Genomic DNA, 25046 nt, shown 5'->3' with positions numbered 1-25046 from the left:
ATACTCTATTCTTAACCATGCCATCTTGGACTAAAGGGTTTTTAATATCCAGTAAAATCTTTCAAATGGGAATAGACTATATTTTAAGGCAAGATGAAAATGTGATAGCATAAGCTTTTATATTTCAAAGCTTATAATAAGAAAATTTGTCCTAAGAATTGTTTTTTCAATAAAATATTATTATGTTTACATTGAAGATATGAATACACCAAGTGCGTGGGATTAATATATGCGAGACGTATGAATATCATTATAGTAAAAATGTTTATTCTTTCATATGAAATAAGGGCAAAGAAGGCGCCTTTAATTGATAAATTACTTTGACCTAAGTATATAGGAGGGTTTATATAATCACAAGTGAGATTTTTGTGGCTCTAATAATGCTTGATGATGGATGGATTTGTATCTTAAAAGTATGCGTAGTGTTGGACCCATGTTCCTCTAAACTGTCCCAACCCGACCCAATATAACCCATAGTGAGAATGAGTCATATCGCGCCAGATCATGGAAGGATGGAGATCCTAAGATCCAATTCAATTATATTTCAAATAATTTATAGACTGCACAACCACTAAAATTTTAATTTAAAACACATAAATACTTATCATCAAAATCCTTTTTCATTTATCTAAAAAATATTTACTATCAAAATAATTTATATACAAACAAAATACATGACATAAACAATACATATCACAAAGAAAAGTCATGGCTGTCAAAATATATCTAATAGACATATATGGACTCCTTTCTCTACTCAGCCCCCCTCTTCCTCTTATTCATACCTAAAACAAATGCAAAAGAAATCATAATCAACCACAATTCAATAGGCAACATTATACCTACTCCGTCTTTAATAATCATAGCTACCAATAATAAAGCATAGATAGGAGAGTAAAACAAATTCATATGTACAAAGTCCAACCAATTTGCTCAGAATAAGCAAATACCTACAAAGCAATAAAGAACAGATTTAATGCACAAATCATAATTATCAAAATATTAGAGAAGTATAATAGTATCATTGATATGTCATCATGAAAATATCTTGACCGGACACGAATCTCGAGGCAAAACCCAACCTGAAAACTTCAAAAATTAAATCTGAGAGCACCTGAGCTCCGATTTCAGCGATTTTATAGTCGAACTGATCCTCTTTGAAATACAAACCCAACAACAACAAATTCAACTCAATCCGAGTCCAAGTGAGCCCAAATCAACCGCCCGGAGTGCTGTTGGAAAGCTCGTACCACAATTTGAGTTACCAAACGATCTCTGATTTTAACGATCTTATACTCAAATCGAGAGGCTCGACGAGACGAATCCAACGAGCCCAAGATCACCGAATTCCGACATCACTAAGGCCTTCAGTTGTCCAACGAACTGTGCACAATCGAAGGATTCAACATCAACTGTCCATTCGACCACTCCCTATTCACCCCTGATCTCACACCTATTTACGGGCTATGCCATTCTAGAAAAAACTATAAATAGAGCCCTCATTCTTCATAAGAGTCCAAGAGGAGACGAAAGCAAGAAGAAGAAGGGAAGAAGAAGAGAAGGGGAAGGAGAATTAGCTCCTCCTCGACCACCGTCTGAGTTCTTCCCGCCGCCAGAACACGCTGGGATTCTGCCGGATATTTGGGAGAAGGCCTGAATTCTGCCCAACTTCCATGAGATGCTAAAATTCTTCTCAATTAATGACAGAGTTCCTTCCTCACGTCGAAACTCCGCCCAAGTGATGTCGGAGTTCTCCTCGGCCACCAACAGACGTCGGACTTCTACCCGACGTCAGACCTTCACTCTTCGCCAAATTTCTACCAGACACCGGACTTCTATCGGTTAATTACAGACTTTCGCTGGACGTATATCCGAAGATGAATTTCTTTCCATTGTTGGACTTCTACCAGACGCCGTCCTTCTGACCTTCATCTTCAGACATAGTCCTTCCAGCCTCCGTCGCAAGGCAACTGTCCTTCTGACCTCCGTCGCCAGCCGACTACAGTCCTCCTGACTTATGTCGCCCGCCGACTACGGTCCTTCTGACTCACATCGCCCATCGACTACAGTCTTTCCGACCTCCGTCGCCCACCAACTACGGTCCTAATGACTTATGTCGCCCGCCGACTATAGTCTTTTCGACCTCCTTCCCTCGCCGACTACGGTCCTCCTTACTTATGTCGCTCGTCGACTACAGTCTTTATGACCTCTGTCGCCCACCGACTACGGTCCTCCTTACTTACGTCGCCAGTCGACTACAATCTTTCCGACCTCCGTCGTCAGCCGACTACAATCCTTCCGACCTCCGTCACCCACCACCGACTACAAGCCTTTCGACCTCCGTCGCCCGCCGACTACAGTCTTTCCGACCTCTGTCGCTCGCCGACTACAATCTTTCCGACCTCCGTTGCCAGCCGACTATGATCCTCCTTACTTATGTCGCCCACCGACTACAAGCCTCCCGACCTCCGTTGCCCGCCGACTACGGTCTTTCCGACCAAACGAACATGTCAACAATGACTCTTTATATTAACATCATGTAATGCACTCCACAAGATGTACATCAAGCTAAGGCCTTCCCCCAAGGAAGGACCTCATTTGTAATCAACTACAATACTAGTGGATTCAATCAAACTGGGCTAGGCCCCATGGTTTTTTACTTTTTTCCCCCTTTTCAGGGCGTTTCCATGTAAAAACATTGGTGTTTCATGTGAATGCTACACACTCTCTCTTATCTGATTGCGTGTCGGATTTCGTACAACGCTAAGACGTTAAATATGATATTTCTCTACCGTCGCGAATACTCCTGGACGCAACAATCATAATAATAATGTAAGAACCAGTTTAAACTACCCGGTTTAACCATACCTAATGTCTAAACTCCGCGAACTAGCAGAGATGGAACAATGGGCAAAGTCGCCACATAAGCGGGCCGAACGCAAGTGAGGGTGAGATTGGAAGGCTCGGTTCGCGATTTTGGGCAAAGGATCATATAACGGGATGAAAGTAAAAGGCTCCTCTTTAAGTGTGACTTCCTCCTCTTCATTCATTTATGGCTAAAGAAGCAAAATTTGGAAGAAAAGGTAGTGAACAAGAGGAAGAAGAAGAAAGGAGGTTTATTTGTAAAAAAAAATCTATTTTGTATAATTCTTTCGTATTACTTCATCTAAACATCGAGGGATGTTTCATTAAGGGCAAAAGGACGATATTTGAATGCGGGGAGGAATAAATTTAGAAAGAAAGAAAAGGAATTTGAGTTGGAAATTCATTCTTTTCAAAAGCCAATGGAAATGTAAGTGAACTTCAGAGTTTCAATTTTATTTTTTGCTCAAACCTATTATTTTGATGGAAAGTAACAATATCTGAATTTCAATAAGAAGGAAGTTCATGCTTGAAGAAATTTTGTGGGTGAAAATTTTAATTTAAAGAGAAAGATAAGAAAACATTGATATAATTATAAGTGCATGAGATTTTTAATAGGTGTTGTAATTATATTAGTTAATTCCTTAATGTTATTGTTAGCAATGATTAATGCAAATTAAAGGTAATTTTGGAACAGTGGAGAATTGGTTAACTTGATGTATGAAGGTGACAGCTGAAACTAATAATATATATCAAAAGGGAGATTTGAGGTAAGAATTTATTTAAAGAAATATTTATATGAAAATAGTGAAAGTTAAAATGTGGTAATAGTTATATGTTTGTCAGTAAATTTAGATTGTTGTGAGGAAGATTGTCTCAAGAGTCGAAAGTTTGAAAGGAGCTGAAGCCAAAACATTCAAAGTGGGGTAAATGATGTTATTTTTATAAATATTCTATGATTTTATTTTATTTCATACAGTCTCATGATTATTCATTCAATTACAATTATTTGAAGGTTAATATATTCATAAGATCATTAAAGTTATAAGTATATATATATCTGTGTGTGTGCGCGCGCGCGTGCGCATGTGCGTATGCGTAATATATGAAATGTGTGTATATATAAATTTATCTACATGGAAAAGAAGAAGAAAGCATAATTTTGAAAATGTATATTTAAAATTTTCTAAAATATATATAAGACTGTCACGACCCGGCCCGGTTAGCTCGCAAGTGCGAGGCGGGAACAGAGATCGGACATAAAGAAGATAAAAGAAACATTACAAGACAATTAATATAACTCCAAAATGAATATAATATGAAGTAATTTATATAAAAAATAAATTATAAAATTTATAGTATATGAAAGAAGATGCATATAATAATTATGTAAGAAAGTTAAAGAAGAAAGATGTATGTTTATTTATGACTAAATATTGTATATTTGATGATTATTATCCACTCAGTTTACATTATAAACTCAACCTTTTCATGTAAGTCTATAGAGAAGTAGAAACGACTGAAAGGGAGGAGTATGACTATAGAAGACGGTGCCATGCAAATGAAAATAAGTAATTTAAGATTGATATAAATATTTAGATAAAAAATTGTATCATTAGTTTTATGAAAATTTGGTAATTGTGGCTCCTTAGTTCTATTGAGAAGTTGAATGTTAAATTTCTTATGAAATTGAATGAAATGTTGCAACCGTCCGGCTTTTCGTTCCGCCTCGTTAATTTCGTGTATTCATGCCAAGTTGTGATAAATAAATACTTCATATTCATTTCCCATAATATATAATTTCCCTCAAGCTCTTATACCACCCAATATATATCAGAATCAAACATTTATAACTCTATGTGCTAGCATATCAGGTAACAAACCCTTATAATTTTCAATATTTAATAGCTATTCAGAGATTTCAAGCCTTAATATGTGTTATGATTTTCATATAGAAATTCTTTTGGAAGAGAGGCCCACAAGATAACTGTTCATATAACGACTCCTTTACAACCAACAAACTCATCTATTTAGAATTAGGGAATTTTTTTTTTTTAATTAAAGTGATCTTATCATTTAATATAAATACTAAGATTTTATTAACAATAATAATTGCTAAAATATGATAATAATTTTCTTTATGTGAATTTTGAGTATTATAGGCTATAGATAAATATAATTTAATATTTAGCTCTTAAAAAATTAAATTTGTGACCCAGCATTACAACACTCAAATCCTTAGCGTTGAGCGCTCACTAAATTTTTTGTAAATCCATGATATTGCTGTTGCAATGCCAATGTCCAACACCGCCATGCCGCTGATTCGAGAACTCTCTAAAAAAGAGGAAAGTTTCACTATGCCTTCAAGTACAACATAGCAACACTCACAAACATAGCACTGTTGCAGCGCTCCTATTCAAAATTTCAAGATTACAGAAATTTTGATATAGTAACTATTCATTAAAAATCTTGGATAATTACAACTACATTTTGAAAGCTTTTATTATACATGATACATCATAAAAATATTCTCTTGATCGGGCACAAATCTCGAGGCAAAATCAAGTTGGAAACTTCCAAAATTAAATCTAGGACCATATGAACTCCGATGTTTCACTATGCCTTCAAGTACAACATAGCAACACTCACAAACATAGCACTGTTGCAGCGCTCCTATTCAAAATTTCAAGATTACAGAAATTTTGATATAGTAACTATTCATTAAAAATCTTGGATAATTACAACTACATTTTGAAAGCTTTTATTATACATGATACATCATAAAAATATTCTCTTGATCGGGCACAAATCTCGAGGCAAAATCAAGTTGGAAACTTCCAAAATTAAATCTAGGACCATATGAACTCCGATCTCAGCAAACATATAGTCGAACTGAGCATCTCAAAGACACAAACCCAACTACACCAAATTCTACTAAATCCGAGCAAAAAATAGTTCAAATCAAAGACCCGAAGCACATTCAGAAGGTTCAATCCATAATTTGAATTACCAAACAGTTTCCAAATATGGCATGCTTATAATTGAATCGAGCAGCTCGACGAGACAAATCTAACGAACCCAAGATCGTCAAATTTTGATATCATTAGAGCATTCAAATCCCTGAAAAATGATTCATGATCAAGGGATTCAACATCGGCCGTCCATTCAAACCACTCCCAATTTATGCCCGATCTTCCTCCTATTTACTGGACATGCTATCCTCATAAAACTATAAATAGCCCTCATTTCTCTTAAGAGGGGATCCGAGCAAGAAGATAAGAGAAAAAGAGAAGGAGAGAAGAGAAGGAAGAAGCTCCTTCTCGACCACTTCCAGGGTTCCTCCCGACTTTCAAGTGACGTCGGAGTTCTGTCCGACCTCCAAGTAGCGTTGGAGTTCCTCCCAGCTTTCAAGTGATGCTGGAGTTCCGTCCGAACTCCAAGTGACGCTAAAGTTCCGTCCGACTTTCAAGTGACGCTGGAATTCCGCCCATTCTTAAACTAACGCTGGAGTTCTGTCCGACTTCCAGTAATGCTAGAACTCTGTCTTACAATCAACGAACACTAGTTTTATGATGCCATGATTTTTATATCCGTTTGCAACTGAATTTCAACCTAAGAGTTGATTGTTTTAGTCTGATCGCTATAAATTTTAAGGATGAGTCGGTTTCTTGTAACTCAAGAAAACAGTGGTGGAATTCTTTCAATTGGGTGTGGCCCCGTGGTTTTTCCCTTTATAGGATTTTCCATGTAAAAATCTCGGTGTTTTATTTCTCTTATGTTTGTGTGCTGAATATTTGTATAATGCTGAGACGTAAAATTCTAATTCTATCATTGCGTATATTCTAGCATGCAACAGTTTGACGTTATCTGTGGGAAAAACTATCCCATAATTTTAAGTGTTGTTTCGATGGCTAACAGACATATCAATTGTATCTTGGGAGCTCCTTCATGCTCCAACTCCCACAAATTTATGAATCATGGGCGTCCAATATTTCTCTTTTTATCATTGGGGGCAAAATGCTGCTGAGAAGGAACCTCAAGACATTCCCTAGAGGGGCGAATCCAAAAGATGGAAGAATCTCAGAACGATATCCTTCAACTTTTGCAAGAGACCCGACAACCGACACTAACAACACAGAAGGATATTCTTCTCCATCGAGATCCACCGCTAGGCGAATGTGTTTAACTCGAATATATTCAAATAGAGATTAATTTTCCTTCATCATGGAGGCACCTACAATCACATCAAGACAACGAACTTGCTAACACAACAAGTTCTACCAATCTTTCACACACATGTCGGCAACCTCGCATTCCTCCATACATCCCAGAAGGCTTAGCCCGACATGGGGTCTATCTTGAGAGCACTGTAGCATCATTGTCTTGAGTGTTGCGATGCAAGGTCAAATTTTTATAAAAGTATCAAAATCCATTGAAATTCTCATTTTTGCCAAAATCCCTCTAAGCGAGGCAATCAACTAAAACGAGAGAGGGAGATAATTTTTAGAGAGGCAAAATAAGATTTGGGTCAACTCCTTTCTTAACTCTAGCTTTTAAATTAAATGTTTTTGAAGGATTTTGGAATATTAAAAGTAAAGTGACTAATTTTGGACATTTCATGACAAATTATATAATAATGAGGATAATCAATATTATCGTGGATCAATGACAATGTGGCATGGGCAGTGGTGGTGATGGACGACAGTGCAACATCCAATATGATGATGAGAATCAATGGTGGTGATGACAATGATCGAAAATGATGTCCGTGACGGTTTGATAGGATGACGACGGGTGCTGAGTTAGTCGGTGAGAATTTTTATTTTTTATTTGGGACAATTAGGCCATTTAAGGCAAACTCACACACACAACACATACAAGGACTCGAACCTTGGACCTCTTAGTTGGAAGCCTAAGCTTTCAACCAATAGGCCAAGGAGAGTTGTGTGGTGAGAATTTATTTATTTGAGTATTTTAAAAAGTAATTTGATTTATTTTAAAAATAAAAAATTACAAAAACTAACAAAAAAAGAAGAAGAAGAAAATAGGTTATAAACCAACGAGCATGAAATACATTGATGCAATCAAACATCCCTTTATTCCTATGATTAATCGGGCTTCAACACACCAGCACTGAATTTTCTGAACTTTTATTACGTCCGGTGTAAGGACGTAGAGGAACGTCCGGTTGGAGGCAAAATCCCGCCAAAAAACTCGGTATTTGCTTGGTACAACTAGGTATTATTTGATATTAACGAAGAATACCGCTCTTTGAAGACCAATACCGAGTTATACCGGGCTGTACCGAGAAATACCGAGTTGTACCGAGTTTCTCTAGGAAATACTCGGTACAACTTTTGTATAACTCGGTATTTCTCGGTTTAGCTCGGTATAACTCGGTATTAGGTCTTCAAATGGGCAAATTATTGGGTCAGGTGACCGAACGCAGAGATAGGTCCGGATATTAATAAAATATTATTTTAAAATTAGCGCAACTAAAGCGCAGGTAAAACGCAACTAAAGCGCAAGTCAAAAAGCGCAACTAAAGCGTAACCAAAGCGCAACTAAAGCGCAACTAAAGCGCAAGTCAAAAAGCGCAACTAAAGCGCAAGGTGACGCGGCAAATTTTAATTGGATGTCCGAACTTATATTCCGCCTCCGGTCACCTGACCCAATAATTTGCCCTTCAAATGATGGTATTCCTCCTTATTGTTTGGTATTGCTCGGTATTTGTTGGGTACAACTAATTTTTTTGACGGGATTTGGCTTCTGTCGGGACGTTCCTCTGCGTGCGTCCGGTCGGACGAAGTAATAATTGTTCGAATTTTGTACGCAGGAGAGCGCTTCGTCAGTCCTCTCGCAGCCAAAATCCCGTCCTTAGGAACCGGCCGCCTCCTGCGATCATAACCTACATTCAAATGGACTGCGCTAGCCGGCTACTTGCTTTGCTACTCCTCTTCCGCTTTTCAATATTTTGCGAGGCTTTCTATCACAGCCCGAATGAAGGTGTTTATTCCTTAAAGTATTTCTTATGCTCCCTATCCATCTCCTTCTCCTCCCACAATTTCATTTTATTTTATTTTTTCGGTTATCCACAATCTGTGTATCTTCTTAGTTGTTTTATGCATCGAAGTGGGCAACGATACTATTTTGTTTATGCACGCTAGGTTTTACACGATACGGGATTGATCGCTACCTTCTTTTCTGAAAAAAGAAAAAGAGAAGTTGAGAGAGGTTTTCATTTATAACTCGTTGTTCTTCTCTATTATACTTTAGGCATAGGTTTTATTTTGCTGAGTGTTATTTAGTTGGCAATTGTATTGTTGCGTGCCTGCGCTGCGGCGGAGAGAGATATAGAGTTTAAGGAAAATTTAGCACACATAAAGATGAGAGAGATGGTGCAATAATCATAATATACTAGAATTCTTATGTGAAGATCCTTAAAAGGAGAAAACTCATGGGGCCTTGCCCAATATAAATGAATATGCTAGTGTTTGTTGTTGATTACAAGTGATGCCCTTTCTTGGGGAAAGACACTGGCTCAATGTAGAAAATACATATCATATAGAGTACATCATAGACTTGAGCTTGATTAATTAATCGAGTTCGAGCCGACTCCGTTTATTTTGAAAGAGAGAAAATGCTTATAATTCAAGCAATTGTTATAATAAAACGTTAAAAAAATAAGAAACTAGAAGAAAAATAACGAAGAATCACTTAATATTAGAAAATGAGATGTAATTTAGAAGCATTTATAACAACTTTGTATTTAAAATATTGAATACTAGTATATTTTAAATGCATTTTATATTCATATTTTTAAACTAGCCGGTTTGCAATATAATGAGTCGAGTTAGGGCTTGCTCAAGCTTGACAGGTAAGCTCTTCGAGTTTGGCTCATAAGCCATTTATCGAGTTGAGTTCGAGCCGGCTCACGAGTCGATTTGAGTCACTTATACCCTTACTTGGGAAGGTCTCTACATCATCAAGGCACAACTCGGCTCCAACACCTATTAGCCACAAATACATAGCAGATGAGAGCTGCCAAGAATATGGAGCGTTGAAGACCTCATGATATTTTATCCATAAAAGGGAAACCCCTCTATACTCATATATTGCATTTATATTTGTATTCTTCTTAAAAGGCAATAAGAAGTCTTCCTTCGTCGCTTTCATTTTCTCATTAACGAGTGAGTCATTCATGTAAAAAATAGTTTTGAAATCTTCAAAAGCACTTGAGAAACTCCCGTAACCTTGAAAGCTAAAAATAATATAAAGGACTCACCCATATATAACGGTTTCCCCGAGCGCTCATGGAACTTGGGATGCTAAGAATTGGTGCGTGACCACATGCATAGACGAGCTTCTGATATAACTAAAAGAAAGGGATCCAATGAGTCTTATATGCACAAACTGCAATAACAGGCGTGACCAATAATGGTGGGAAATAACTAAGTCACTAGCAAGTTTCAAGCGAGAAAAACAAGTTGAACTACTCATTATAGGAGAGCTTCGACCCCCTGACAGTCAAGATCTACGAGCGAGCCAAAGCCACCAAGCGAAGGAAAGTTGCCTCTCTAGCGAGGTCTGCCCCTTATTCCCTCCCTACCATGTAGCTAAGGCGAGCCACACCCCAATTCGAAAAGTTCTCATCATAACAAGCTCACCATTGAAAGAATAAAAGGAAAGGGAAAATAAACATATACGACTATAATGAAATCCAAATATTCAATGAATCCTCACTTGCCTCCATATATGCATTCATGCGATGTGTTATACAGACCCTTGACAAAATGAGAAGTTGTCACCTGGAAAGGATGCCAACTGACCAACAAGCAAATTGAGCGAAGATGCCCTAAAAAGAGTTCTACCTACAAAGCTCCTAGATACCAAATCTATTTCACAATCAAGTCTGATGCATTCCTCCACTTCAACCATCCAACTTGAATTCTGCTGATAATATCCCCATCTATTTCACAATCACTTTGAACAATAGATCCAATATATCTAAAATGTGTATTCTTATTAATGACTTGATCGCTCAAAGTCACAATCATTTCACTAAGTCTATTGCTACTAAAATTACACTCAATATATTCAGTTTTAGTTCTACTCAAGCGAAAGCCTTTAGACTCTAAAGTTGACCTCCATAATATGAAGTAATTTATATGAAAATAAATTACAAAATTTATAGTACATGAAAGAATATGCATAAATATGTAAGAAAGTTAAATAAGAAAGATTTATGTTTATTTATATGACTAATTGTTGTATATTTAATGATTATTACCCACTGAGTTTACATTGTAAACTCAACCCTTTAAACTAACATTTTCAGGTAAGTCTCCAGAGAAGCAGAAATGATTGAAAGGGAGGAATATGTCTATAAAAGACAATGCCATGCAAATAAAAATAAGTAATTTATGATTGATATAAATATTTATATAAAAAAAATGGTATCATTAGTTTTATGAAAATTTTGTACTTCAGTTGTATTGAGAAGCTGAATGTTAAATTGCTCATGAAATTGAATGAAATTTTACAATCGTCTGGCTTTTTGTTCCCGTCTCGTTAATTTTGCGTATCCAGGCCAGGTTGTGACAAATAAATTCTTTATATTCATTTCTCAGAATATAACATTTCCTTCAAGCTCTTATACCTCCCAGCATATATCAGAATTCAGGCATTTATAACTCCATGTGCTAGCATATTAGGTAACAAACCCTTGTAACTTTCAATTTTTAGCACCACAAATATTCAAAGATTTCAAGCTTTAATGTGTGTTATGATTTGCATATAGAAATTCTATTGGAAGAGAGCCCCACTAGATAACTGCTCCTATAACTCACTCTTACAGCCAACAAACTCATCTATTTAGAATTAGGGAAATTTTTTAATTAAATTGATCTTATTATTTAACATAAATACTAAGATTTAATTAACAATAATAATTGCTAAAATAAGATAATAATTTTCTTAATAAAATTTTTATTTTATTTACCTGAATTTTGGGTATTATAGGCTATACATAAATATAATTTAATATTTAGTTTTTAAATAATTAAATTTGTGACCCAACATCACAACGCTCAAATCCTCAGCGTTCGAGCGCTCATTGATTTTTTTGTAAACCCTTGAGATTGTTGTTACAACGCCCATATCCAACACCACCGTGCCGCTCATTCTAGAACTCTCAGAAAAAGATGGTAGTGCCATTGTGTCTTCAAGTACAACATAGCAACATTCACAAGCATAGCACTGCAGTGCTCCTAATCAAAATTTCAAGATTACATGAATTTTGATCTAATCACTATTTATTAAAAATCTAGGATTATTACAACTACATTTTGAAAGCTTTTATTATACCATGGTTAAATTTATAGGTGTCATAATATTTTGGCAAATCATTAAAATGACATATTTTCAAAACTACCTAAATGAAAATTTTCCAATAAAATATTGGAATGTATAAAATATTGTCAACTAAAATATTTCAAATGTTACGCGGTGGAAAGTTACTCATTGAGAGGATATACCTAATATTACGTGAAAATGGAAATTAAAAGGTTAAAAAATTCTGAAAATTATGAATTATTAAAAATTAAGATAGACAAAACTTAAGGTGTCTTGGTCCATACAATTTTTTCAAACTGGCCCAATGGACAAAATCAAGACGAAGTTGTTCGAATAGACTTTTTCTCTCTAGAATTTATCCTACATAGACTATAATTGGCTTCCTAGGGGAGAAATTGATTTGGCAAATGATATTTTGAGTGGAATTTGATTTTGTATAAAATATTTGATGCTAGTGCAATGGCGCTTAGAGAGTTATCACCGCAATGCTACCCTATAATCTTAGCAAACAGAGAGCACGGTGCAACAATGCCCATAGCTAGCGTTACACCGCTCTAGAGTAGACCAAGTCTGGTAAAACTTGACCTTTAGCATCGTGATGATTCCAAGGGATAATTTTTTTATTCAGATTTGATTCTCACAGACCCTCGAGACAATCTTTATAACAGAATTCATGCATTCATGCACATACAGAATATTCATAGACATGTGTAGAATGAAAGTGTAGAAAATTTAAACACAAAAGACTTACCTGATCAGGTTCATACCAATTCAAAGCACCGCAACAATCAATGTTATATAAAAGAGGTGATTATAAATGTCTTCCTTCTGAGTAGCTGACATTGTATAGGTCAAATGAGACACATCACACTAAGAGCAAATCTCCAAATGGTGGATGATGGGCCATCTAATGATTCAGGGGCTTTGGAAGTATACAAACTTGATAGGGTGATGTTGAGGACTTCAATAAATCATTGTACATTGGTGGATATGACACATCTTTATAGTGCTTGAACTAGGAAAGGTATGTCATTAGTTGTTCAACGGGACATCTGAAGATGCCTCGACACATGTTGGAAGAAATCCATGGAAGTCATCAACATGGCAAAGAAGTTTGGGGAACCGACTTTGAGAAGTTGGCAAAAGGTTAGCTACAAAGAAGATGTCTAATTAGGCGATTTGGGATGCCAAAAGGAAGTTTAAAATGAAGAAGTATGGCAAGATGGACAAGCATATCAAGGAATTCAATAGCTAGAAATGAGTTCTTGGTAAGTGATGCAGAGTTGGACATCATGTATGGACTTTTGTTGACAATTATGAGGGTGTTGGTTCTTATGGTTGTATATTGTGTTGTGATTTTAGTTCAATTATCAAAGGTCATATAAATATTGAACTAATTTTAGGCTTAGACTATGCCTGCATCAAGCTAATTTTAGGCTTAGGCTATGCCTACATCAAGCCAATTATTTGTTCAATTCAATCTCTGAGGCAACTTTTTAGCTAGGCTTGATCTTAATTTAAGAAAGATCCAAAAGTTAGTTGATATAAAGTAAAAAATATTTATAATAAAACAAATTTAAGGGCATTCATTAATGATTTAATGGATAGGACTATTAATGACCCTAATGGTAATATGTTGTGTAAGGATGTAGAGGCAATATACATGCAATTATAGGTAAAGCATGTAATACCTAATGAAGTAGTGTACAGTTGCATCTGTTCTTATCTGATTTGGTAAGAGTAATGAAATTTCCGCATCTCTACCTCTTGTATGTGTCCGTGAATGCCTTTAGGCATGTGAATATCTAAAAATATATTCTATAGTGGGCTCTAAGGGCTTGTGTGCATGAATAGAAAAAAAACATGAATTTTTCCCTTGGGAGGGCCACATCATTAGAGTTGGTGGCCTCTTTGTATTTTTGAAAATTTTGACAAACGCTGCGACATTGTGGTCTATCTTAAGAGCACTGTAGCACCGCTGTTTCGAGTGCATAGTATCAAAATTCATTAAAATCCTCATTTTTACCAAAATTCTCCTAAGTGAGGCAACCAAATAGAGAGAGAGGGAGAGTTTTTAGAGAGAGAAAATAAGATTTGGGTCAACTACTCTCTTAAGTTCAGCTTTTAAATTAAATGTTTTTGAAGGATTGTGGAATATTAAAAGTAAAGTGACTAATTTTGAATATTTCATGATAAACTATATAATAATGAGGATAATCAATATTACCGTGGATCAATGACAATGTGGCATGGGCAGTTGTAGTGATGGACGACAGTGCAACATCCAATATGATGATGAGAATCAATGGCGGTGATGATAACGATCGACAATGATGTTCGTGACGGTTTGATAGGATGACGACAGTGCTAAGTTAGTCGGTGACTATAATTTATTTATTTGAGTGTTTCAAAAAGTAATTCGATTTATTTTAAAATAAAAAATTACAAAAACTAACCAAATAAAATAAAAGAAAATAGGTTATAAACCAACGAGCATGAAATGCATTGTTGATTAATTGGTCAAATATATGGAACAATAAATATTCCTGCAATTAAACACCCCTTTATTCCTATGATTAATCAGGCTTCAACACACCAGCACTAAATATTGTACGCAGGAGAGCGCCTCGTCAGCTGTCTCGCAGCCAAAATCCCGTCCTTAGTAACTGGCCGCCTCCTGCGATCATAACCTACATTCAAAATGGACTGCGCTAGCTGAGTACTTGCTTTGCTGCTCCTCTTCGGCTTTTCAATATATTGCAAGGCTTTCTATCATGGCCCGAATGAAGGTGTTTATTCCTTAAAGTATTTCTTATGTTCGCTATCCACCTCCTTATCCTCCCACAATTTTATTTTATTTTGTTTTTTCTGTTATCCACAATCAGTTTATCTTCTTAGTTGTTTTTGTGCATCGAAGTGTGCAACGATCCTATTTTGTTTATGCACGCTAGGTTTTACGAGGTTTTACACGATACGGGATGATTGCCACCTTCTTTTCTAAAAAAGAAGAAGAAGAAGAAGAAGAAGACAAGTTGAGAGAGTGTTTCATTTATAACTCGTTGTGCTTCTCTATTATAATTTAAGCATAGGTTTTATTTTGCTGAGTGTTATTTAGTTGGCAATAGTATTGTTGGGTTCCGGCGTGGCGGCAGAGAGATAGAGTTTATCGTACTAATTTTGCAGTAAAATTCAACACACACATAAATGAGAGAGGTGTGCAATAATCATAAGAGGCGTTAGATTTCTTATATGAAAATCCTTAAAGGAGAAAAACCATAGGGCCTTGCCCACTATAAATGAATTTACTATTGTTTGTTGTTAATTACAAATAATGCCCTTTCTTGGGGAAAGATGCTGGATATGTAGAAAATATATATCATTTAGAGCTGTTCTCAAGTGAACATTGGCTTGTTCATTTGGTCGGTAGGACTGTTGTCAGGCTATAGAGATTGGAGGGGTTGTTGTTGGGTGACAGAGGTTGGGGGGGGGGACCATAATCGTTGGGCGATTGTGGTTGAAGAGACCATAGTTAGGTGATAGAGGTCAGAGGGACCGTAGTCGAGCGACTGAGGTCGAAGAGACTGTAGTGGGCAACAGAGGTTCAAGGGACCGTAGTTGGCGGGCGATGGAGGTCGTTGGCACCGTAGTCAGGTAACAAAGGTTTGTGGGACTGTTGTAGTTGGGCGATGGGGCTAGGGGGACCCTAGTATGGTGATGGGGACTGGAAGGACTGTAGTTGGGCAATGGGGATTGGAAGGACTGTAGCCGACGATCGGCAAAGGTCGGAATGATCGTAGTCGGACTATTGAGGTCAAACGACAATAGTCGGGCGCGATTGTTGGAAGGACTGCAGTTGGGTAGCTGAAAATGAAGGATCGTAGTTGGCCTATTGAGGTAAAAAAATCATAGTAATGCGCTTTTAATTGGAGGGACCGTAGTAGTCGGGCGACGAAGGTCGGAAGGATAATAGTCATATGGCGACAGAGGTTGATGGGATAAGAGGTGTCAATATTTGACCCAACCCGAAAACCCGACCCGAACCTGACTAAAAAATTATGGGTTAGGGTTGGCCTGTTTGGGAAACAGGTTGGGTTCTTGTTTAAAATCTTGAATCGATTGCAAATTCGGGTTGGGTTCGAGTCAACCCGAGAACCTGACATCAACCCGAAACCGACCCAGTTCCCAATTATAGTTAGGAGATGGAGGCCCCTGACTGTAGTCAGTGGGCGAAGGAGGTCGGAAGGACTTTAGTCTAGCGATGGTGGTCATAGAGATCATAGTTGGTGGACGGCGGTGGTTGGAGAGACCGTAGTTGGTGAGCGACTAAGGTTGGAAGGACTGTAATCAAGTTATGGTGATTCAAGGACCGTAGTCGGCGAGCAACAGAGGTCGGAAGAATCTTTCTTGTGCGATGGTGGTTGGAGAGTCTGTAGTTAGTGAACGACTGTGGTCGGAGGGATCGTGGTTGGGCGACTGAGGTCGAAGAAACCTTTATCGTGCGATTGTGATAAGAGGGATCATAGTTGGTAGATGACTGTGGTCGGAGGGGTCGTAGTCGGGTGACGGAGCTCGGAGAGGTCGTAGTCTGGAGACTTTAGTCGGAGGGACCGTAGTCGGGCAATGGAGATCAGAGGGACCATAATCGGGAGACGATAATCGAAAGGACCGTAGTTGGGCGACTGAGATCAAAGGACTATAGTTAGTGGGTGATGGAGGTGGGCAGGATCATAGTTGGTGGGTGACGAAGGTTGGAAGGACCGTAGTTGGGCGATGGTGGTTGGAGGGACCGTAATCGGCAAGCGATGGAGGTCGGAAGGACCATCGTCAGGTGATTGTAGTCGAAGGACTGTAGTTGGTTGACTGAGGTCAGAAAAACTGTAGTTAGGCACTTGTGGTCGGAGAGACCATACTCGGGCGTTGTTGTCTGAGAGATCGCAGTCAGCGGGAGATGGAGGTTGGAAGGATTGTAGTCGGGCGAATGTTCGAAGGACCATAGTTAGCAGGCGATGGAGGTCGAAAGGATCGTAGTTGGCGGGTGATGGAGGTCGGGCGAAGATGTGGCAATGGCGGCTAACAATTTGCCCCTAGCTAGGGACATTAAAATGAAGGGCAAAGTGCAGGAAATGGACATAATTCTGCAACCTTGTGATGATTTGACAAAAGAATCCTATGGGCCATGGATTATGATGACCAACAAGAGAAAACCCAAGTCTAGAGCCAATAGGGGCAGCAATGCCTCATCTGAATACAACTCCAACCAAGTTGTTTTCTCTGCCACCAAGGTGCAAGACATGGAACAAATCTCCAACAGAGTTTTAAATCTGAAAAAGCAACGACAACGAGTCTCCAAAGAACATTTTGAGAATGCACTTTAACAACTTGGACCCATTGCCAGTTTGCCCATAAAGAGGAAGAATGCTTCTAGTGAGATCACTAGCGGGGACTTGGTCCCCTCGGGTGCATAATGGTAAGTTTCCACTTGGTATTTTATAGTGGATGTCATAAATTATTTAGACCTCTGCTAGAGTACTGTGACATGAACCAACCCTTATGACTGTTTCAAACCCTTCTTTGGTGTCCCCACCCTCTGGAGTGACCCCTACTCTACTTTGTTGGTATGCACTACAAACACAATTGGGAATTCACCTTGCCAACTGAGGGGGTTCTTATTTTGCTTCTTTTTGGCTTTTACACTTTTACATGTAATTGTATATTGAATGCTCTACATAGATTAGCTCCTTCCTCTATTGTTCTTTTGTCTTGGGAGAGCATAAATAAGAGGTATTATACCAACATGTACTCACTTGTACCATTTTTTATGCTTTTTAAATTAATGCAATATGCAACTTTCAAGGATAGAGATCCGATGGTGATGGCCTGGCGGAGGTCCAACAACTGCGGCCGGGTGACGAGGGTTCGTCGGCGGTGGTGCCTGAGTGGAGCTCCAAGACTCTTCATGCCTTAGAACTCTCTTGATTTCTAGCCCAAGGTCCAAGCCTCCAAATTCCCTCTTTATGTAGAGAGTGGAGGTGATGAGGACATCAGATTTCGACACGTGTACCATCGCCGGAGACGCAGATCGACGGCGACGATTCAGAGCCTCTACGCCTGATTTATTTGCATTTTATTTTATGATTGTATTTTCTGTTTTCCTAGTTCGCCCCTGTGGGCATTGAGTGGCTTATGTAGCCTGTAAGGGCATTTATGTCTTTTTTTTCTCTCTTTCATTTTGGCCTATTTATATGATGCCTCATGCATTGTATTGGCTTAATGTTGAATGAACAAAATTTTTGAGATTTTCTTTTGTCTTCTTGCTTGAGAGCTTGAGAGAAAGAGAGGAGACCTAGGAGAGGCTCCACCCGCAATACCCAACAGCCCACCGTGGTGAGCTCTTGGTTTTATCCAAAATTTCTACTGTTTTCTCTCATTTCCTCTCAAACCCGAGCCACCCAAACCTCCTCTCCAACTTCCCGTGCCTCTGCAGCCGCTCCGCCCAAACCCTCCAGGAAAACCCGCCGGCCCTCCCCACCCGTCTCTCTCCAGCCTCTGATCGGACCAGCCGCCGGCCCAGTCAGCCGCCTCCTCCGCCCCCTTTAGCCCAGCCCTCTTTTCCCTGGAAAATCCCGCCGCCCCTTCCCCTTTGAAATTTGAAATTCTTGCTTTGATTTCGTCATTACTTCTTTCCTAAAGTAATGCCTTGCATTTAGGAAGAGATTTAAATGAAATCCCTTCAGTTTGAATTCAAATTTCAAACCTCCCTAATTGATTAAATCTGAAATTTGAAATCAGGTTTTAATTAATTTCATGGGCCCCACTAAATAATCAAATTCCCTCTCTTCTTCTCTTGCTTGGCCGACCACCCCCTCCCCCTCACCTATTCTCTCTCTACTTGCCACCTAAGCACCCACTAATTCCCCTCTCATGGCTCCCCCCCCCCAATAACTCCCTCCATTCAAGGCATTAACTCCTTTGATTTGAATTTCAAATTCAAATCAATTCCCTCCTAAACTAATCAAAATCTGAAATTAATTTCAGATTTCCTCCTTTCACCCTATCCCTACCGCCGACCCCCTTTCATCCACCCAAAACCGGCCCTCCCTTCCTCTCTCGTGGTTGCTTGAGAGGATTGCTCGGTTTCAACGTTCATGGTGCATGGCGGATCCCGCCATTGATTACGGAATCGAACTCGACATCTACGGCCACATTCACGTCCTTAAATCGCCTTTCTTTGACGTGGGTTTTGGCTTCGACAATACCGTCGAAGATTACTTGGATCGAATCTTACCGACACTAGTGGACGCCTTCGACGACCAATTCTCTGACTACATGTGGATCATCGAAAGTCATCCGCCCGCTTCTCCAACTCCCACTTCCTCACCGGCGACGAGTCCTCTCGGCATCACCTGTGTCTTAGTGGTATCGCTAAGTTTTCTCGCAACCCTCTTCCGCTAACCTCCACTTCAAAGAGAGATTGCCGGACCTCAAGGTGAATGGTCTAAATTTTAAACGTGTGGCTTTAGTGAAAGCTATTTGCATTATTTAGTTATTTTTTGGTTATCTTTTGCGAGACTCTTGTAACTCTTAAGTGTAGTCAATGCCTACCGCTTAATCTATCACGAATTTTCTTGAATCCTAATTGAGTAAGCTAAATTTTTTTGTTAATGTTGCAAAGTTAAAGTTTTCACTAATCTCTAAAGTGCAATGCATGTTTCCCCATGTGTGTTTCACATCATCTTGGTATCAGAGCATGGCTAGCATGCTTTGTTTGTGCTAGATGCATCCTAGGAGTCTACTTTGCCATTCGTCAATTACATGCAAAACATCATCTAGGTAATTTTATTCACTGTTTTACTTTGCTGTCCATTATATTTCTGCATGCCATTTTCATTGTAATCAAGCATATTTAGCTACCTAAGTGTTGACCTTGTCACTTGCCACCCACCCACTCTCCTAAGTCACTTACCACCTTAGAAAACTTTGCTGTCCAGAACTTTTCCTGCACTGTTTAGTGTCTCTTAGGTGCCCATAAACCCTTGTTAAGTTGCTATCCACTCTTTACAACCATCCCGCAACACTTAGGCAACTTACACCATCATGTTAGGTTGCTGTCCCTAGTTTTCCTGCAGCGTATTGAAGCCTTAGAAGCCTCCTAACATAGCGTGTAGGTGCTGTCCGCCACCCTAGCAACCTTCCTAAGTGACAAGGATACCTAACCCACTAGTGTAGCTTGCTGTCCGAACTTTTTCTGCACCTTGTAGTGAGTCTAAGTGAGCCTAACTTAGTGTCTATATGACATCCCTTACACCCGATCAGCCTTGAGTGTCACTTGACGCTTCCCAATGGACCCGATAAGACTCCAAAAGAGTTTAGATAACATCGTTAACCTAGTGGGCAATATGACTAGAATTATGATGTAGAAACCTGTTGACTATCCCCGCTCGAATTATGTATCCCACTCTGCCTTTCAACCTAGACCAGAGTTTAAGCCACAACGACTTCACTTTGAGCCACCTTACCGTCTACCCACCTTTGATGGTTCCTCGGACCCTTACTACCTTAGGGATTGGGTTAGACAACTAGAGGATTATTTTGAATCTTGTCATATCCCTGAGTCCCACCAGATTAGGATCGCTAAGTCTCACCTTAAAGGTTGAGCTCTTTAATTTTGGATGAAATTGGAAGATCATAGAGAGTTTTGCGGTGAGTACCTTACTTGGAGAGACATGAGACGAGAACTTAAGTTGAAATACCGATCCTCTACTAGTGACCACCATCTAGAGCCTCACCAGACCTCGTTTGTTGGGACAACCCGTGGACCTTACTATGGTCGGGACCACCCACCCATTAGTAACATCCGGGTTGCTGCCCCACCCTTTAGGTCCTCACGTAACCTAGATGGCCGACCCTCTACTGGGTATTCTGTTGGACCAATCTCTTATGACTCCCCACTTGGACCTACTACTAGCCATCCCAGTCAACCTTTAGCCTCTCCAGTCCTTGACCCTGCAAGTGTACTTTTGAGAGAGAAGTGCATTAACAAGAAAACGCCCTCTGAACCTAAAACTGAGTGCATCCATTTCGTGGATGCTAATGATATTAAGGATAACGAAGACGTCTTTGAGGATGGAACAAGAGTAATTGAATCAGACCCCCTGAATGACTTAAACCCTGAACTAGGAAAGTTAGAACCTTCGAATGACGACACCTTAGCCCACCCCGATCCTAGTCTCCTTGAGGATAAGTCTTTGGACAAAGTATGCTTGGATGATAGTAGTGTGATCTCGGAAGAAACCAACCGAACTTCGAACACTTTGGATTTAATTTTGGATAATTCTGATTTAATTTTGAATAATTCTTATTTAATTTTGGATAATTCTGATTTAATTTTGGATAATTCGGATGACGACTTAGATAATCTCGAGTTGGAAGTAAGTCAATTGAATTTATCACCGGATTCAAGTGAAACGGAACCCATGGACCTTAGGGTCGCAACCAAACCCGAGTCTCTTTCGGAAGACTGTACTTTGAGTCTGAAAGTTTTTGAGCCTAATTTGTACAATAAGTCATCTTTTGATTTGTTGGAGCCTATTTTAGGCGTTGCCCATTTGGATTTACTTTTGAAAGAGTTTGTCCTTCCTGATTGGGCTTACCACATCACTCCGCCTACCGACTGGGATGAGAATATTAACCCAAACTTTCATGTTGTGCCCACATCTACTCTGGACACGATACCCCGACTTTTGAGTCCCATACCTGCTGGTGATTCTTTGGGCTATGTTATTATGGTTGAGAGTGATGACCAATCGTCCTATCATACTCCTGAATCTTACATTTTGCCCGCTACATCCTTGTCTTTCCCTGTTAAGGACCTTCCCTCTCCTAGTTGGATATATTTGATAGATTACACTGCTACCCCTAGGAGACTAACCTCGACCCTAGCTGAAACTTTATATGGAAGTGCCTTAGTAGCTAAGGATGTCTTTATTGCTCCCCCTAAACCAATTCCCTTAAATTTGGAAACTTTAAGTCCCCTCATTTTATATTTAACCCATCGTTATGCTTATCTATGTGTGCTTGTGAGTCTGTGTGTTTGCATGTTCATTTCTTGTCGAGTTTGTCTTTGTTTAAAGCTTTGGTGTAAACCCCAAGTCTTTTCAGCCATCATGCACATCAGGTTTGTCGCATCGGCATTTGCATCACATTTACATGAATTGCACGAAGAAATTAATGAAAGAATTAAATAGAGCAATGCTAGCTATAAACTTAATGCAGACCTCAAGAAAAGATTTAAAGAATTTGAAGTGAGAGATTATGTGATGGTTCGGATTCGTCCGGAGCGGTTCCCACAAGGAACCGTTAAGAAATTACACGCGAGAAGCACGGGGCCTTTCAGAATAATCTCCAAAATTAACAGTAATGCGTATGTGCTAGACCTTCCCGAAGGTTTTCACTTTAGCCCCACTTTTAACGTTGAAGACCTTGTAACCTATGAGGGACCAGAGTTTAACCCCACCAATCCCTTACTTGATGAGCCTTGTGAGTCCCCACCTGGTGAGATCCCCAGCCTACCTCCACTCCCAAAAATCCCCATATTACCTACCGCGGAGAGGATTGAAGCAATACTTAGCGATGGCATAATTTCCACTAAGAACGGTGGTCGCCGAAGGTATCTGGTTCAATGGGCAGGAAAATCGGAGACAGAGACCGTGTGGATTGGCCGAGATGAGCTACAGAGATTGGACCCTGACTTACTGGAGTGGTACGAGACTTCTAGAGACACTTACTCGACGGGGTCGAGTTTTCTCCCACCTGGGGAGAATGATGAGGACATCAGATTTTAACACGTGTACCATCGCCGGAGACGCAGATCGACGGCGACGATTCAGAGCCTCTACGTCTGATTTATTTGCATTTTATTTTATGATTGTATTTTCTGTTTTCCTAGTTCGCCCCTATGGGCATTGAGTCGCTTATGTAGCCTGGAAGGGCATTTATGTCTTTTTTTTTCTCTCTTTCATTTTGGCCTATTTATATGAGGCCTCATGCATTGTATTGGCTTAATGTTGAATGAACAAAGTTTCTGAGATTTTCTTTTGTCTTCTTGCTTGAGAGCTTGAGAGAAAGAGAGGAGACCTAGGAGAGGCTCCACCCGCAATACCCAACAACCCACCGTGGTGAGCTCTTGGTTTTATCCAAAATTTCTACTGTTTTCTCTCATTTCCTCTCAAACCCGAGCCACCCAAACCTCCTCTCCAACTTCCCGTGCCTCTGCAGCCGCTCCGCCCAAACCCTCCAGGAAAACCCGCCGGCCCTCCCCTGCATGGCGGATCCCGCCGTTGACTACGGAATCGAACTCGACACCTACGGCCACATTCACGTCCTTAGATCGCCTTTCTTTGGCGTGGTTTTGGCTTCGACAATACCGTCGAAGATTACTTGGATCGAATCTTACCGACACTAGTGGACGCCTTCGACGACCAATTCTCCGACTACACGTGGATCATCGAAAGTCATCCGCCCGCTTCTCCAACTCCCACTTCCTCACCGGCGACGAGTTCTCTCGGCATCACCCGTGTTTTAGTGGTATCGCTAAGTTTTCTCGCAACCCTCTTCCGCTAACCTCCACTTCAAAGAGAGATTGCCGGACCTCAAGGTGAATGGTCTAAATTTTAAACGTGTGGCTTTAGTGAAAGCTATTTGCATTATTTAGTTAAATTTTAAACGTGTGGCTTTAGTGAAAGCTATTTGCATTATTTAGTTATCTTTTGGTTATCTTTTGCGAGACTCTTGTAACTCTTAAGTGTAGTCAATGCCTACCGCTTAATCTATCACGAATTTTCTTGAATCCTAATTGAGTAAGCTAAATTTTATTGTTAATGTTGCAAAGTTAAAGTTTTCACTAATCTCTAAAGTGCAATGCATGTTTCCCCATGTGTGTTTCACATCAGGAGGTTTATTTATAGATTTGTGGAGTGATATACTCCGTAAATATGGAGAAGATCCAGGGTCAATTCGGAGTGTTCCATCGGACGACCCATATTAATTCCCTCAATTATGAAGTATTCGTTCAACATTTGAGTGCCTTAGTGATGTTAGAATTAAGCGATTTTGGACTTGTTGGATTCCTCTTGTCGAGCCGCTTGATTTAAGTATAAGCATGTCATATTTGATTATCATTTGATCATTCATTTAATGCTTTTAAGCTTCAAGATATACTTTGGTCCCTTGATATGAGCCCATTTGGGTTGGGATTAGACTGCTTTTTATGGCGTTGGGTTCCCTCGTCCAATTGTTCAATTTGACGATAAGTTTGCTGTAACCAGAGTTCAGATGACCCCGAATTAATTTTGGAAGTTTCCAACTTTAATATATCTTGAGATTTGTGCTTGATCAAGGCGATTTTTGGTGACGTATCGGGTATCAAGAAGTAAGTGTTATGTTTTGCATTTGGGAATGGTAAACAATAAATTTAAATGTATGTGACTCAAACCTTTGATCTAAGAGAAACAACATTCTCTATAGTGAGGTGATTTCAAATTCATTTCCATCCTTTTGGTCATGATCTAATGCATTTTTTTTTTAAATTGTCCAACTTCCTATTAAGTTGCTATAATAAGTCTATTTACTATAAGTATATTTTATAAAGTTTTTTGGGCAGGCCAGCAATGATTAGGTTGCCTCCATTATGACGTGGAGGTTTTGGGTTCTCAGTCACGGAAATAAACTCTTTGCAATATGGCTGTGTACAAAACCCCTTCTCTAGACCCAACTTTGGTAGAAATTTCATGCTGTCGGAGAATTCCTTTACTAATGCTAGGATTTGGTTGCTC

General features: G+C 39.2%; 1 protein-coding gene across 1 annotated transcript in view; it reads left to right on the top strand.

Moving 5' to 3' along the window:
* Positions 1 to 8641: 8641 nt before the first annotated feature.
* LOC110112901 (auxin-binding protein 4) overlaps positions 8642 to 25046 on the top strand; it is a 36726-nt gene continuing 20321 nt past the window's right edge. Inside the window, exon 1 of the mRNA XM_020845289.2 lies at positions 8642 to 8868. Coding sequence (XP_020700948.1) covers positions 8781 to 8868 — 88 coding nt within the window. The 5' untranslated portion in view covers positions 8642 to 8780. The remainder of the gene's footprint in view (positions 8869 to 25046) is intronic.

Source organism: Dendrobium catenatum, unplaced genomic scaffold (assembly GCF_001605985.2).
Source record: "Dendrobium catenatum unplaced genomic scaffold, ASM160598v2 fragScaff_scaffold_908, whole genome shotgun sequence".
In the NCBI taxonomy this organism is placed as follows: domain Eukaryota; kingdom Viridiplantae; phylum Streptophyta; class Magnoliopsida; order Asparagales; family Orchidaceae; genus Dendrobium; species Dendrobium catenatum.
The sequence above is the reverse complement of the archived record's forward strand: the minus strand, read 5'-3'. Positions and strand labels throughout refer to the sequence as shown.